This window comes from Phaethon aethereus, assembly GCF_964289735.1.
Source record: "Phaethon aethereus genome assembly, chromosome: 1".
NCBI classification, from domain to species: Eukaryota; Metazoa; Chordata; class Aves; order Phaethontiformes; family Phaethontidae; genus Phaethon; species Phaethon aethereus.
The window spans coordinates 124173588-124188433 of record NC_138575.1 but is presented as its reverse complement, the minus strand read 5'-3'; the positions used below and the strand labels follow the sequence as shown (position 1 = coordinate 124188433).

The 14846-nt window shown below is 46.0% G+C and overlaps 1 protein-coding gene across 1 annotated transcript; it reads right to left on the bottom strand.

The window, feature by feature from the left end:
• Positions 1–1961: 1961 nt before the first annotated feature.
• Positions 1962–9475, bottom strand: NDP (norrin cystine knot growth factor NDP; the record flags this gene model as incomplete). Its single annotated transcript, XM_082013122.1, has 2 exons — positions 1962–2189; positions 9257–9475. The coding sequence occupies 2 exons, from the start codon at positions 9473–9475 to the stop codon at positions 1962–1964; spliced, it is 447 nt and encodes a 148-aa protein (XP_081869248.1).
• Positions 9476–14846: the final 5371 nt, after the last annotated feature.

The following is a 14846-nucleotide window of genomic DNA, read 5'->3' as shown; positions in this document are numbered from 1 at the left end:
GAACCCGGCCTCGCCCGAGCAGCCGTAGTAACTCGTGTGTAGACCACAGGACGACTGCCCTCCCTGGCAGACCTCAGGGACCCCCCGCAACGTCAGCGAGCGTCCCCGAGCTGCCGCGTGTGTGGCATTTGCCGCAGACAGGCTGGGTGGCACCGCACAGAGGGACCGAAGGCTGGGCTGGGGTAGGACTTCCCCCACGCGCCACGGGGCCCCACCAGACGCTGCTGTGCGGGGGAGCCTCTCCAGTCTGTCCCAGAGAATAACCGTGGGACTACGCACGCAGGTGCTTCCGAGGGATAGAAACAGCACTGACTCTAAATCCTTACGCAGCAAAGATGCTCCCTGGCACCTTCATGACTTCTATCAAAAAATGGCTTAGCTAGGTTTATGTGAGCACCGCAGACGTGCTGCTGGCTGACTGGATATACGGCCACTTAAGGAGGTAAGGACTGTAACACGTAACGTGGTTTCCTTGCCGTCACAAGAGACTATGACTGAACCTTCCTAAAACCTCGTGTTAATGGAGGAGGGACAGAGTTTCTCTACAAATACCATTCCAAAACTTGGGACCCTTTGTTATTTTGAGATCCTTTCACCCTGTCAATCACTGCAATTCATTCAGCTCCCGGGGGCATTTCTTTCTGCAGTGGTCCTACAGGGGAAAGCAGCTGATGGCCTCGCTTGCTTCTTGCAGAGTAGTGCTGGCTACCCCTGCTTCACGTACGGGTGAGGTCTGAGCTCGCGCTAAACCCACCACAGCCTCCTACATCCTTGTGTGCGCACAAAGGACGCGTGGGCGTACGGCCCAGCCAAGAGCTGTACCGTTCCCTGGGCAGCTGCCAAGCTGGATGGTGAGACAACCAGGACACCAGGTAGCAGGTCATTAGGTAAATCGAAACACAGCCTTTGTGCTCCGCTGGATAACGCTGGGATTCAAACTCTGCCTTGAACTTCCTATGGGCACATCAGTGTGATTCCCCTGTGGTTGGGATTACCTGTCTTTAAAAGGCAAAATGGTACTCACTCAATAGCTTAAGAGCTATAGATGAAAATAAGTCCTAGGTTTCCTCGTTACTTTGGTGACTCTGGCTCTGTACATCAACGTGCCTACCCAAGTTAAGAAAAGACTCCATTTAGTATGTGTCATTTTAATCTTTGATTAGTTTTTAAGTGTTTGAATAATGGCTTTTGTGACAGATGTGATGTGCCACGTTTCCAGACTTTTAGAGGGAAATAATGAGTCTCATGACCTTTCACTTTTCAGGAATCGCTCAGCCACTGAACTGTGATGCTGCACGCTGCAAATAATCACTTCAGCTGTCCAGGGCTGGGTAGTCCCAGCGCTACATTTCACATCCAGTTCACTTTTCAATGATTTATTTGTAATTTCTGCTAAACGACAGTTAAAGTTTTCCAGGCTTGGCTGCTAGATCAGTAACAGATAACCTTTGCCAACAGCACAGTTTAATTTGAAGACCAATATAACTAGGAGAATAAATTGATAGGTTAAGAGGTTGTGTGTGGGAGCTGGTGCTCATACTCTGTCCGAACACCAACTCCCGGAGCGCAGCGCTGTCATCCAGCTGACCTTCCTCTCTTTTCCCCCTCTGCCCTTGGCCTAAAGTAAAAGCACCTCTCTGTAGTCAGAGCTGAGCCTGAAGAAGACGAAACTCACAAAAATATCCTTTCAGAAAAAAAGAAAGGCTTCTTAAAAACAAGTCCTCGTGCTTTTCCTTTGTCACAACCCACACTTCGGTACCGGCACCATCCAGGGTCCCGGCACCATCCAGGGTCCCAGCATATTTTATGCTTTAGCTCTCAGATCCCATCCAGCCTGGTTAGTCCTGTCCTCGCTGCAATCATACGCTGGGAGCGTTGGCCTCACCTCGGGTTTCTTCCTGGGAGCCTTCCCCGGCCGACAGCAGCACCCCGGTCCCCCCGCTGCTGTGGCGGGTGGGTCCCTAGGAGTTGCACTCCTCGCAGTGGCAGGAGAGGATGTAGCGGTAGGTGGCAGTGAGCCGCATGCCCCCCGAGCATCGCAACCGCATGGCCTTCAGCTTGGAGGTCTGGGGCCGGCAGCAGTGGCAGGTGGAGCGGAAAGGCTGCTTCAGGACGGTGCTGAAGGAGACCATCGGCTCCGAGCGCGACGTCTGGCTGCAGCGCCCTTCGCAGCGAGCCAGCAGCACCATCTGCGAAGGGAGAGAGACGGGTTAGGAAACGCGCTCCCGTGGCTGCCGGCACCCAGCTACCACTGGCAGACGGGTGCCGCCTTCCAGTCTGGCTGGTCTTTCTTCGCTTGCTGCACCTGCCCAGCTGGGAGAGGGCACCCAGCCCCACAGAGCCCGTTGCCCCCGAGCTGTGCCTGAGAGAGCGGAGGGGGTAACGCGGGCAGGAGGAAAAGGGAGTCTCCTCCCGGAGCCCCGAGCACCAACACCAGTAAGGACTACGGGGACTGGTCTGCTGAAAGCTGACCTTGGAGCTCCAAATGGTGGCAGCCGGACCCGCTTTCCAGGCACGGTGACTGTGACTGTGACTTGCTGATCCAAGATTTGTGGCAGCCGAGCCCTTAAATCATCAGTCAGACTGATACTTCAGTTGGGTACTTTCCACTGTTTTGAGTATATATACTAGTAATCAGCAGAACTGGTCCTCAGGGCCAGTGAATGTCTCAAATGCTTATATATATAGACATATAAAGTAGAAGTATAAGGAAGATGCTCATTTTATTGCTTCTAAAGAAGTATGTTTCTAGCTCCTTCAACAAAGATCGCCTTGAATAGGTGTTTGCAATTATATCTGTGCATATATATATAATTGCATGAGCTGTGTCTGTATAAAATGCACTGCACAGTGTAAGGCAGTGAAAATGTAAAGAAGTATGAACTCTTTGCCAAACATGAGGGTTCAGCAGTGAGATTTTCCGACAGCAGTGCAGGCTCCAGGGCTCTTTTCCTCCTGAGTTCACCGACTGATCTGTGACTAGAGCAAGGTAACTTGCACAAAGAGAGGTGCTAAGGAAGGGAAGCCCATGGCGAGTCACCTGCTTCTCTTCCCAACAACCTGTTGTTGAGCAGAGAAGGTGGATGGAGTCTCCTAAGCACTGTAGAAAACATGGAACGGATCTTCTATAGCTCAGGAAATCAAGTGGTTAGAAATAGTTGTTATCACCTTGATAACAGATGTTGGACAAGTTTAAACAAACTCTTATACTTTCACGGGGAATGAAATATTATTTAAGTCCAGATCAGCTAATTCTCATTAACCAACACAAACTTCAAAATTAACTTATTTTATCATCCCAACAAGGTCAAAATGTGTCAGAGGTCAGAAGGTAGGTAGTAAAACAGTCATAAGTCTATTCTATAACCAAAGAAGAAAATTACATTTTAACCATGCTGCAAATATCTCATGGTTTTTCCAGACAATCTAAAAGGATAGGAAAATATTTTACAACATTAAACACTTCTGAGATTCTTTCACTACAGATGATCTATTGACTGCAAATCTCCAAGTCTTGGAAGCAAGTATGTCAAATGTTTAACCTTCTCTTTAGTCAGAGTCATGAGGAAAGATGAGAGAGAAAGAGAGAGAGCAAATATCCCTGGTATAAACTGTCCATGGGAAAGGCGCTGATCTTCCATAAGGAAAATATTTTGTACAATGCTTAAAAATTACTCTTCCAAGAGTACTCGCATGCTAAATGGTTTGCTTGGAAATGTATTAATATATTAACAAGCACAATTCCATCAACACAGGCAGATCACAAGGAAGATATCATCATAGGTGCCGATCTGGGATTGGTACCACCTTGTCCCTCAGTTAAATTAAGAGATGGGTTCTTGTGGCTCTTCAATAGATTTGCCATCCTTCGTGATTTGTAGTATAAATAAATGCATGATCCCCTTCCTGTGATGCTGTCTATTCATAAACAAATTCACTTCAGCTTTTAGTAGTAATATGGTGGGAAGGAATTTTCAGTGTACTGTTGAGCCACATCCTGGCTTTAGACATACCAGCTACGTCAAGCTCCTTAATACCAGTGTCTTTAGTGTAGATGAGAACAGGGAAAGGGACAGTCATTACAGCACTAGCACCCCGTTACTGACAAATGAAGATCCACTTTTGTCCCTCGGTAAACAAAGCTCACTTCCCATAGTGACAAGCAGGCAGCTGATGAATAGCGATAATGTATTGCAAAGGAAAGACAGCAGATCGCCACATTTTTAAAAGTTTCCTTCCCAGCACCTTGACAGCTCTTGTTAGGTCCCCCACTTTGACCAGTTCACCAGGCTGTGTGCACGCTCTGTCACAGGCTATTCCCAAATGTTTGGTGAAGAGGAGGGTGAGGCGCAATCCAACAGCAGCTGGCAGCTGCTCAAAGAGGAGTTGCATAGATAACGGAGCAAAACACTCCTCAGGAGTGGCAATAGGGGACGTGCAATGGCCACAAGTTGCTTTTTTGGAGGTTCAGAGGACCTCCAGAGTCCCATCCAGCTAGCATTTCTATGACTCTGTGATTTCAGCCCAAGTGTGACAGCACACATTGCTGTATGGTGGAGGTGATTTCTAATGGTTGATTGATGCTTCTGAAGCTGGAGTGGTTAGTCACTTCTGATACTGTTACCAGACTTTTTATGGTACATACCTGCTCCTGTATCTGCAGGTACTTTCAGAAACACCAAGTGAAAAAAACCCAAAACCTGAGGAATAGGGTTAAGGACTACAGAAGAGTTGCGGCAATGTAATTATAGGGCAGAATTACCTAATGTACCAATATCTGTGTCTCAATACATTTCTTAAGAACAGCAAGCTTTCTAAAGAAAAAACAGTCAATATTTCTCCAATATGCAACTGCATTTAAAATTGCTTAGCAAGCCTTGTCTTTAAAAACATGTTTTATTCTATGGAGACTCTAACTTTAATCTCAAATTTTGCTGGCTACTTAGTTTTTTGTTAAGAGTATGGTCGCATTCATATCATGTAAAATTACACAGAGTGTTGGTTTTATGCTCTGGTTTTGCATTACAGAGTAAATTTTTACAAATGGCACTGCACCATGGGTAGCAAGTGAAGCTTGCAGGATAAAGAAAATTCAGATTTTGCATTTTGATAGCTTTCTAAACTTCTGGACTAACCCGAGTCCTCAACAAAATTTAACCTCCTCCTCCTCATAAATCCAGAACAGCACCAGTGGATTTTGACAGGTGTGCAAATGAGCTGGAAATAGCATGTACTTTAAAAGCTTTGCTTTGCCATTTCATCAATCGCAGCAGCTGCTTATTGCATCGTATACTATAGCGCAATAGAGATTATCGCCTAAATAATTAGCAATGATATGGTGGCATAGCGCAGTAACACAGTGGGGGTATATATAGTAAAAACGTGTGGGTACTTTAGAACCTGACACGCGTGCGTCTTGGCTCCCCTTGTCCCCCGCACATGTGAGCCTGTGCCTGTCACCTTGCGATGCTGGATCCGGAAGCACGGCGCGCTACCGCGTGGGAACCGTGGGGCTCTCGCGTGTATGAGCAGCTGGGCAAAAACTGGCTTTCTTACTTGAAGCCAGCAGTCTCACAGGTGTCTGGACGGCCACGACAGAGAGCAACCTGAATCCGAGGCGATAATTGGCTCCGGTCATTCGAGCCATGTTCGGGAAATTTGGAAGTTGTGAAGCGGTTTGATATTAACGGTGTCTGTAGCCCCCCTCAGCAGCAAGCTGAGGCCCAAAAGCAGAGGTCCTGAGGTGCGTGAGAGCAGGCTTTCACACGGCATCCGTGGCCTGGCTGCAAGCAGGCACCACTGAAAATCTCCTGAGCTACCTCACGAGCAAATCTCTTCAAACATTTGCTAAATCTTTCTTCGTCTGGTCCGTGTGTCTCTGGGCTGGATTCCTTGGTGTGAGGCTGTCAGTGGTAGCGCTCTCCTGGCACATCTGGAGGAAGCACTTGTCACAGCCGGTACTGTAATTTAGGAGGCTCTGATTGCAGCGGCGAGGCCATCCAGCACACGAAAGACCCGTGGATCTCCGTGACAGAGGTCAGGCAGAATGCACTATGGTCAGGAGAGACAGTACCTCATGACCTGACACGAACATTGCCTTGATGTCAAAGGAAAACACTGGTTTTCAGGAACAAATGACCTTGTTCCATCCCTCCTTTGTGTCTCTTTTGTACATACTGTTAATATAATGGACTAAATTTCCGAAGGCTTTGGAAACCTGTTTTCAACATCTGTCTGAGGTCACAAGCAAGAGGGATTTTAATGATTAGATTATATTGGGTGGACGTTTCCAAATGTAACAAAACTACTTCCCATGTGGGTATAATTGGCAGCCTCCACAGAGAAGCACGGTGGACATAATCTTTTTTTAACCAAGACAGACAGCAAACGTAATATGTCTTGCAATTTCTGAAGCCATTTTTAACTTCTGTAATTCTATGCTGCACTAAAAGGGAAAACATACGGAGTGAAAAAGGACGGCTTGGTGGAACCAACACATCACGCCAAAAAAGGGCAAAGTCTCTGCTTGACATCAGTTGTCAGTCCCAGCTTCACAATGGAAACTCAGTGGAAGCTAGAGGTACCACAATTCCCACAGTTACTCCCTCAGAACCTTCCTTTTTTTGACTTGTTTATATTTTATCACTATATATATAGGAACAGACATTGCGTCTAATTTTCATTAGCAAGTCTAATATTGGTCTGTGTTTATATGCTAGATCCAGAACAGAAGCCATATGTCTAGCAGGATGATTCAGATCCCTGAGACCTTAAAAAAAAAGAGCTTGATTTAACAAACAGAGAGAAGTTTTCTAGGAAATGTCAAAATTATTTTGCTTTGTATGGAAACTGTTTTCATTTTCCACTTCATGAGAAAGTCCATACAACTTACAGTATTGTTAAAAAACTGTTCTTGAATCCTTTGTGGAATCTGGGAAGCCAAGATATGTGAACAATATTTTCAAACATGATTTCCATTTAAGAATTGATTTAAGAAAACTCATGGACTTTTTTGCTGTCAGAGTTACAAATGTTTATGTCAACAGCTTTTTTCTCAAAGCTCAGTTGTGAAATAATATGGTTTTCATTACGATGCCTTCCCTGTTCTCATTTCCATCAGCCCCACTCCTAAAGGCCTGATTGTTTTGCTCTGTCATTAGGGATGCTAAGAAGTTGAGTTGTTGTCGGGTTTCCTTCCTTCCTTCCTTCCTTCCTTCCTTCCTTCCTTCCTTCCTTCCTTCCTTCCTTCCTTCCTTCCTTCCTTCCTTCCTTCCTTCCTTCCTTCCTTCCTTCCTTCCTTCCTTCCTTCCTTCCTCCCTCCCTCCCTCCCTCCCTCCCTCCCTCCCTCCCTCCCTCCCTCCCTCCCTCCCTTGCACTGTGTAGGAAGCAATGCCCTGAGCAGGGAAGAAAAGCATGGGCTGGCTGCAGGGCAGGCAGGAGCGTGTGGGTCCCATGGGTCTGGCAGTGCCGGGGCAGAAGCCTCACGGCGAGTGCCCGGCTGGCCCGGGGGCAGGAGGGCTTGGCTGCAGTGGTGGCTGCTGGAAGCTGGCGGTGATGTGGAGTCAAGCGGAGGCAAAGCTGTGCTGTGGGAATCCACTGCAGATGGGGAATGGAGGTGGGTGGGTGATGGTCCACAGGAGGGACCAGAACATGAGATCCCTTTGTCCCCGGGTCAGAGAAGCCCCATCCTTCATCCTCCAGGACTGAATTGCCCCAGGGGCTGGGACCTGTTGTGTTTATCCTCTTTTGCCTGAGGCAGCATGCCCAGGGCGGTTATACTCTGCGTTTCTCACTGTCCTAGTGAAGTTACCCCTTGTTGCCCATTTGCTCTTCTGCCTGTAGAGGGGCAAAGGTGGATCCTACCCAAACCTGGAGACCAAAGGGCCTCTGGGGGCTACCTACGATGTTGCCTACGTTATGTACTGCAGCTACTCCTGCTATCTGGCAGGGCAAGGAGCCAAAAGCGTTGGCCAGCTGGGTGGAGCATCGCCCTCCTGGACCAAACCCTCATGGTAGCTATGGCTTCTCAGGCGTAATGGGTGATCCGGATTGCCGTGGGAGGTGAGGGCTGCTAGCACCACCCCCTGCCAGGACGTAAAAAGCACCCACTCCACCCATACTTGTCACCTTTGCCTTGCACTGGAGTCAACCGCAATAAAATCAGCATTTCACAAACAAACAGATGCATCTCTGCAGTTCTGCACGTTAATGCTGGATGTTTCACAGATGGTAAGAAGGTCTAGTCTAGCTAAAAGCAAAACAAAAGACCTCTCCTGAACCACAAATCATGCACGATTTTACTGCTTGAGCTCAAGAGCAGTAGGGAAAAAGCCTCTGACCTCCCACCAGCCTCCCATCGTCCTCTTCCCCGACACAGGGCCGGCAACAGCACTGGTGCTGGCGGTTGTTCCCTTTCGTTAATCCAGGGACGTGGGTACACACGGCAAAGCCATTTTCCGCAGGACAGAGGGGTTGTCCAAGCAGAGACTGTGCATCTGAATACGCGCTGGGTTAACTCAGCTGGAACAAATTAGGACAAGACGAAAGGGACCAGCAAGGATTTTCCCATTGTTTCTGCCCGTTCTTTTTCTCCACACAATGAAATAAATGACTGTAGGCTACACGCACAGGCTGCTAAACCATTTTGACACAAAATTTTTCAGGCTTGAAATCTCAAATAAAAGGCAATCTTGTATTTCCTTCTGCTCCCAAGCCCTACAGTAAACATCCAGTTGTAATTCTGCATGAAAAGAAAGGCCTTGAAACTAAATGGGGGGGGTGTGGGGGTGTGGGGGTGTGAAATTAGCAATGATTTTTCACATTCTTTTTTCGTTACCATTTTACAGCTTGTTTCTTTATCTCAGTACTTCACCTCGAGAGTTATAAATTTACATAGTCCGGATTAAAGACCCACTTGAAGGAGGGAGCAACTGGGATGATCTAAACTTCCAAACTAGCCCATCTCCTTGGCACTGGCGGCTGAGACCCCAACGTCCTCCTTTGAATCTTATCATTTACTGCACGTTAGCTTTACCATCATGGTGTGTTTTTTTTTAAAAGGTGAAAAGAGAGTCAGGAGCCTTTCTCTCCAGCCCCAGTTCTGATGTACACACTCAGATGTCTCTACATCTGTATGTCTCTGCACGCTGGATTTTGGTAGCAAGGAACCTGCGCAGAGAAAATCACCCAAAACGGTTCATTTTAACAACTCTGCTGATGCTGCACCCTGCTGCGAAGGGGTGAGGGAAGTCCTTACCTTTGAGCTACACTTGTACAAGGGGTGGCTGATGGAGTCGACGTAGTGATGCCTCATACAGCGGCTGGGATCGGAGTCGATCATGAAAGAACCGTCTGTTTTACTGTCCGCGTCTCCCATCATTGCCAGGAGCGAAAGCACCGAAATCGAAGCCGCAAGTACATGTTTTCCCATTGTCGGGGAACTTCTTGCTGATAACAGCAGAGGGAGGTAGAGCATTAAAAAACCTCCAAATACTGGCAGCCAGTTCCTTTCCAGGATGGTGAAAAGTCTGGTTTAAGTCTCTTAGCTGTCATTCTTCTTCTCCAGTTGGAGTTTGCTGATATTGTAATCCGTCAAAGAATCTCTTGCGTAGCTGGAAGAAAAACAACATAAATCACAATCCTGACCAAAAAGAGCTATGGAGAAAAACAGACATAAATAACATTAAGGCACACAGGATTTTTGCTAGCCAAAATAGATGCTCTGAGTGAGCATCATTCCCGCAGTAGGTAGGATATATGGCATTAGGAAGGAGATGTCAAGGCCTTGTTACTTTAAGCATTGCTCTGTCATTTTACTGGGGAGAACTTTTTGACTTCTAACATCACAAGTGCTGCAATGACAATCTTTTTCACTTGACGATGTCTCTAATGAGCTCCCCTCAAACTGGTGATTAGTAACGCATCAGAGATTTCTGCAAATTAAAAGGACTGTGTATCCACTCAAAGTGTCAAAAAACACCCTCAAGGGGGCAAAGCTAGGCTGCCTCCTGCGTTACAGATGGGAATTTCTGGCCCAAGTAGCACATGGAAAGGCTGGAGGCAGGTTGACCCCTGGCTCTAGGGGCTGCGTGTCGGTCTCCTGCAACCCCTGCGCTGCAAGGACAAGGGGCACACCCAGGATGGAGGGACGCCGAGGGTCCGAGCCCAGACATGGGCAGTGCAGTCCCCTGGGAAACTCGCCGACCACCGCCTGGGGACCTGCCCCTAGGTCTCGGGCTGCCCTGCCCTCCGGGGTGCCAAACTCACGTGCACAAAGGTGGGCATGATTTACTTGCTTACTCGTCAGGCTGCACTGGCTGAGTTTCAGTCTCTTCCCCATTAATTAAAGAGCAGCATCTGAAAAATACATTATATTCCATAATATCCAAGTACATCCCAGCTATGCATTAGGAAAAAAAATATACGCAGGTGGAGTCACACAGATTGCCACTCGGGCACCTGGATTTCTGGCGCATATTGGAGACCAGGAGATCCCCCAGAAAAGAGGCAGAAGGCAGCGCCCGAAACACTCCCCATAGCTCTGTGCCAGCAGGGAAAGGAGAACATCTCCCTCAGCTGCTTCATCACAGCCCCTTGATCCTTCTCACGAAGCCCGTAGTCCTACATGGATGATTTAATTTTGCTTCTACTACAAACAGCTATAGCTCAAAAGAGCTGTGAATTATCCGTCCAAATATAAACTGATGAAGCAAAGGATAGTCATAAGTAGAGTTAAAAGCCTGAGGACTTTCTGAAGAAACTTATGATAAGACAGTTCTCTGGTCTCCAGAGCCTCTTGCCTATTTAAAGAGCTGATGTGTGCCTTTATTGCCTTATACAAGCCTCTTTCAAAACTGTTTTCTGCTTTGCTGGTGATATTATAAGCTGACTGATACTCATCTCCCCAATAGCCTGAAATTACGAGGCCTCCCCACCAGAGTGCTTGATGATTCATGCGTTGCTTTATAGCTTGCTCAAACACTTTTGTGAGAGGAGCGCACAGCAGTGAGAAACACTTCCAGAGTTCATCCAAGTTGGGAGTTGGGACTTGTCGGGCTGAAGTGACATACAGAGTCTCATGCTGGGAAGAAATGTAATTAAGGTTGCTTTGTATGTTAGACATCTATAAAAGCCTTTTTTTGGTTTCAAACTATTATCCATGTGCCTAAGTAGGAAAGGAAAAATGATGTGACTGTGGATTTAATAGACAATATATTTTTTCTGACCTATGACCTGGTGTATTTTCCTCAAGCAAATGTTTTTCAGTGGATATGGCATTAAAAAAATACTGTGTCTTTGCAGTATAAGGAGCTTAATCGACACTAAACACTTAGGATCTCAGATACATTTATGCACAGTCTTATTCATGTCAGTAAATATCCCCCCAAACGTTTTAGCAGGGTAAGAGAGAAATCTCTCAGTCATGGGAGCTGGGACAGCCCCCTTCCCAGAAGTGAACTGTACTGCTCTGGTTCATGCAGATGATGCCCAAGGATTAGCCAACAGGAGGAGTGATGTGCTTTTGGTTGTTTTTTTTTTTTATATTTAACCTTTTACCTACATTCCTATTCTTCTTTAGAAAGAGGCTGACCAAAACATGCTGCTTGGCAAGGTCTCTCTCCAACATAGTTAATCAGTATTACACACCCAGTAATTCCCTTTCTGTCCAAATAAATTTACTTGATGTTGGATGGTCTCATCTCATGTCGTGTTACGTCCAGGGATCCCCGTTTCCCACTCTCTCTGTCCCACTGTTAATTTTCTGCTTCTATATCTTTCTATGGTTTTGATCAGTATGATTTAATACAGTGAGAGAAATCTGGAGTCCTGGCTCAGTTTTCAAAGACTTATCTCTCTAGTTTTCTTCAGGAAATAATTTGATGATGTAGTCTGCCTCATGAAAACACTCTCAGAAAGCTAGAAGGAAGCAGGGAAAAATGTGAGAAAAGGAAGACGTCTGTACCTTCTTCAGGGTAAGCACAGCACACAAAAAAAAAGTATTAACAATTTCACAATCTTTTAAAATTGTCCTGATACTTCCCTGGCAAAGAAATGTAGGCGGCTTTGGTAATAAAACTTTGAAAGAAGGAAAAAAGTACTATTATCACATATTTGTTAGTAAAAAGAGAGACCATGGGTGTAAATAGGACCCATCTTCTGTGAAAAAAAACGGTGTACAGTTGTTGATAGACATACTGGCAAAACAAGTGTGTAGGTACTGGGAGCAGGACTGCAGACAACAGTGGGCTATTTGCACATGCCAGTATCTCCTGACATACTGATGTGAAGTCTACACATACATTTTTCAAGTACATATGCCATATATAACTGAGTCATATGGAAAAAAAGTCTCACAGGGACATTTGAACATACAGAAGTTAGTGTGTAGATTTTTGACTGTGTAAAAAAAGTCTAAATATTTTCACTCAGGTACATCATCGTGATGAAGTATATTGACATGACATTTTCTGTTTCCAGCTGATATTGTGCAATGGCATTTCACTTTAAATGAACATTCTTTTTTCTTTTTTAAAGGTTGTATTCCTTTTGAAATGCTGTCTGAAATTATAAAATCCTAGACAGTACATGATATCAGGATTGACATATGTAGTTTCCAGACTATCCTTCTGTCTAAAACCAGAAGCAATGGTTTACACCTGTAATCTTTAATCATTATAGCTGTACTTATGATGACATTTTGTTTCATTTGGAAAATACACTTTTTAATCAAAATCAATAATTTCACATAGAAAGTTTTTTCTTTTATTTAAACTGTTTTTTCCTCAGTTTCTTTTCATGTGAAAAACTGTGGTAAACAGCCTGTCTGCCAAGCTAACAAGAAGGAAGCTAAAATGCTTCCTCTTACATCAACCTGTAAAGAAAAAGATGCGAAGGTGACTTCGTATTCTCAGGTTGAAAACTGGCTACAAAAATATTTGGCCTAACAGTGGATGAAAATCACTGCTTCCCATTTTTTCAGAATTCACTGATATGGGCATTACAGATTGTTAATGATAAGCTTATAGCACCCTTTCCATATAACCGGTTTTCAGGAATTCACAGAGACGTAACATGCTAAAAGCTGTTACAGCTGTTACCTAAAACTGCTGCAGCTGGGTTTTTTAGGTACAGCTAAAAATTGCAGGGGAAGATAGAAGACATCCCAAAGAAAGACCAAATGAACATACAATCCGAGACTGTATTCCACATGGACATAGGGGCAGAGTTAGGGCTATTTTTCCAATGTTATGTTGTTATTAACTGCTTTTTCAATGATGAAATAAAGATTTCTTATCATAGTCTTAATATCACCACTTAGAGAGTGGTGAAGGTTAAAATTTTGTTTTGCTTTAAAGACAGAAGAAAATTCCATCATCTGGAATTATTTAGCCAGTCACTTTGTGAGAACGTAAACAGAAATTCCCTTTTTGCTATGTATCTTGGAAAAAATAAAGAGCTGAGCAATTCTCCAAAGGTCTATTGGATCTGCACCGCTTTTACCCTGGAAGGTAGGAAGGGAGCAATGGAAAAGCTCATTTATGGTGTACTCTACTTAGCTGTTCCCCGCTCCTGAGCCCCCTGTATTAGGCGTGCACGTATGTTCAGCTTGGCCTTCGTTTGCTGTGTATTTTCCATGTTTGACTCCTGCTTGATGATAAGGGTACAGTTCAAGTCATTCAATGCCTTCTATGTTTTGAGGCTGCCAAAACCCCATCGGAGCAGCAGGGTGTATATATAACTAAGCCTGGCCTTGCATGCTGTGCATATTTAGTAAACACAATTACTTGGATCCTACCATGTGCTTCCCTCATTCTGAATTTGTTATGTAAACAGAAGAGTTACAAGACTACCCAGTTTCCCCAAACCCCAGCCTTAAAAAAGTGTCACTAACCATATATGTGTGTATGTGTGTGTGTGTGCGAGTAGTTTGCCTTTGCTGTTCTGAGAAAAAAGCCACAAAGACCTTTATGAGAACAAAACGGATTTCTCAAGAACTTTATCTAATCTGGAAAAGTTTAGGCCAGAAAGATGAGGATCTGGGGGGTTTCCGCTCCAAGATCTGAGCTGGAATGGAAACGACCGTGTTGGGCAAACTACACCATCATGTTACACCAGGGTTTGTTCTGCAGGGCTAAACTCCCCACTGCCATGAGAAGGGCCATGGAAGGGGCTGGGGATGGGAGGGCAAGGAGGATCAAACTGTGCTGGAGGCGACGCCCAGTCCCTCAGCCCTGGGCATGGGGTAGCACTCTGGTGTCCCCCCTGTGGCCGCCTGGCCACGGTGCTAGCACAGCTCGCGGTGACCCGTCACCGGGATTCCTGAATAACAAATCTGTGCTTTCAGAGAACCTGGGGAACCATTGTTTCTGCTCCTGCAATGAGCTGCCAAGGCCTCAGCTGGTCGTCGGCTGGGGGGCCACCTGCCTACAGAGCCACCCCACGCTCAACCACAGCTCCCAGTCGACAGCGGCAGCTGGACTGCCCTTTTGCCTTTCTCCCAAAGCCGTGTGTGTTATTCTGCACATCCACAGCTCAAGTCTTGCTCTAAGGCCACATCTCTGCCGAGCCATTAAACCCCCCTGGAGAGGCTCTCCAGCCCTGTGGCCACACGGCATGGTGTGGTCTGTCCCCAGATCTCCTCCAGCCTCCAGCAGCACTCAAATGGCTTCCAGCCCACGCAACTACCCGCACCATGCCCGGGGATGGCTTGGGAAGCACTGTGTGCTGTGGGACAAAATCGTACGAGTGACCGTCGAAGAAATTTAAGAGAACAGTTTGTGTAATAGGAGAGATGACCTAAGATGCCGTGATGATCCTGCTTTCTGTTGCATCAACTCAGGGGCTTT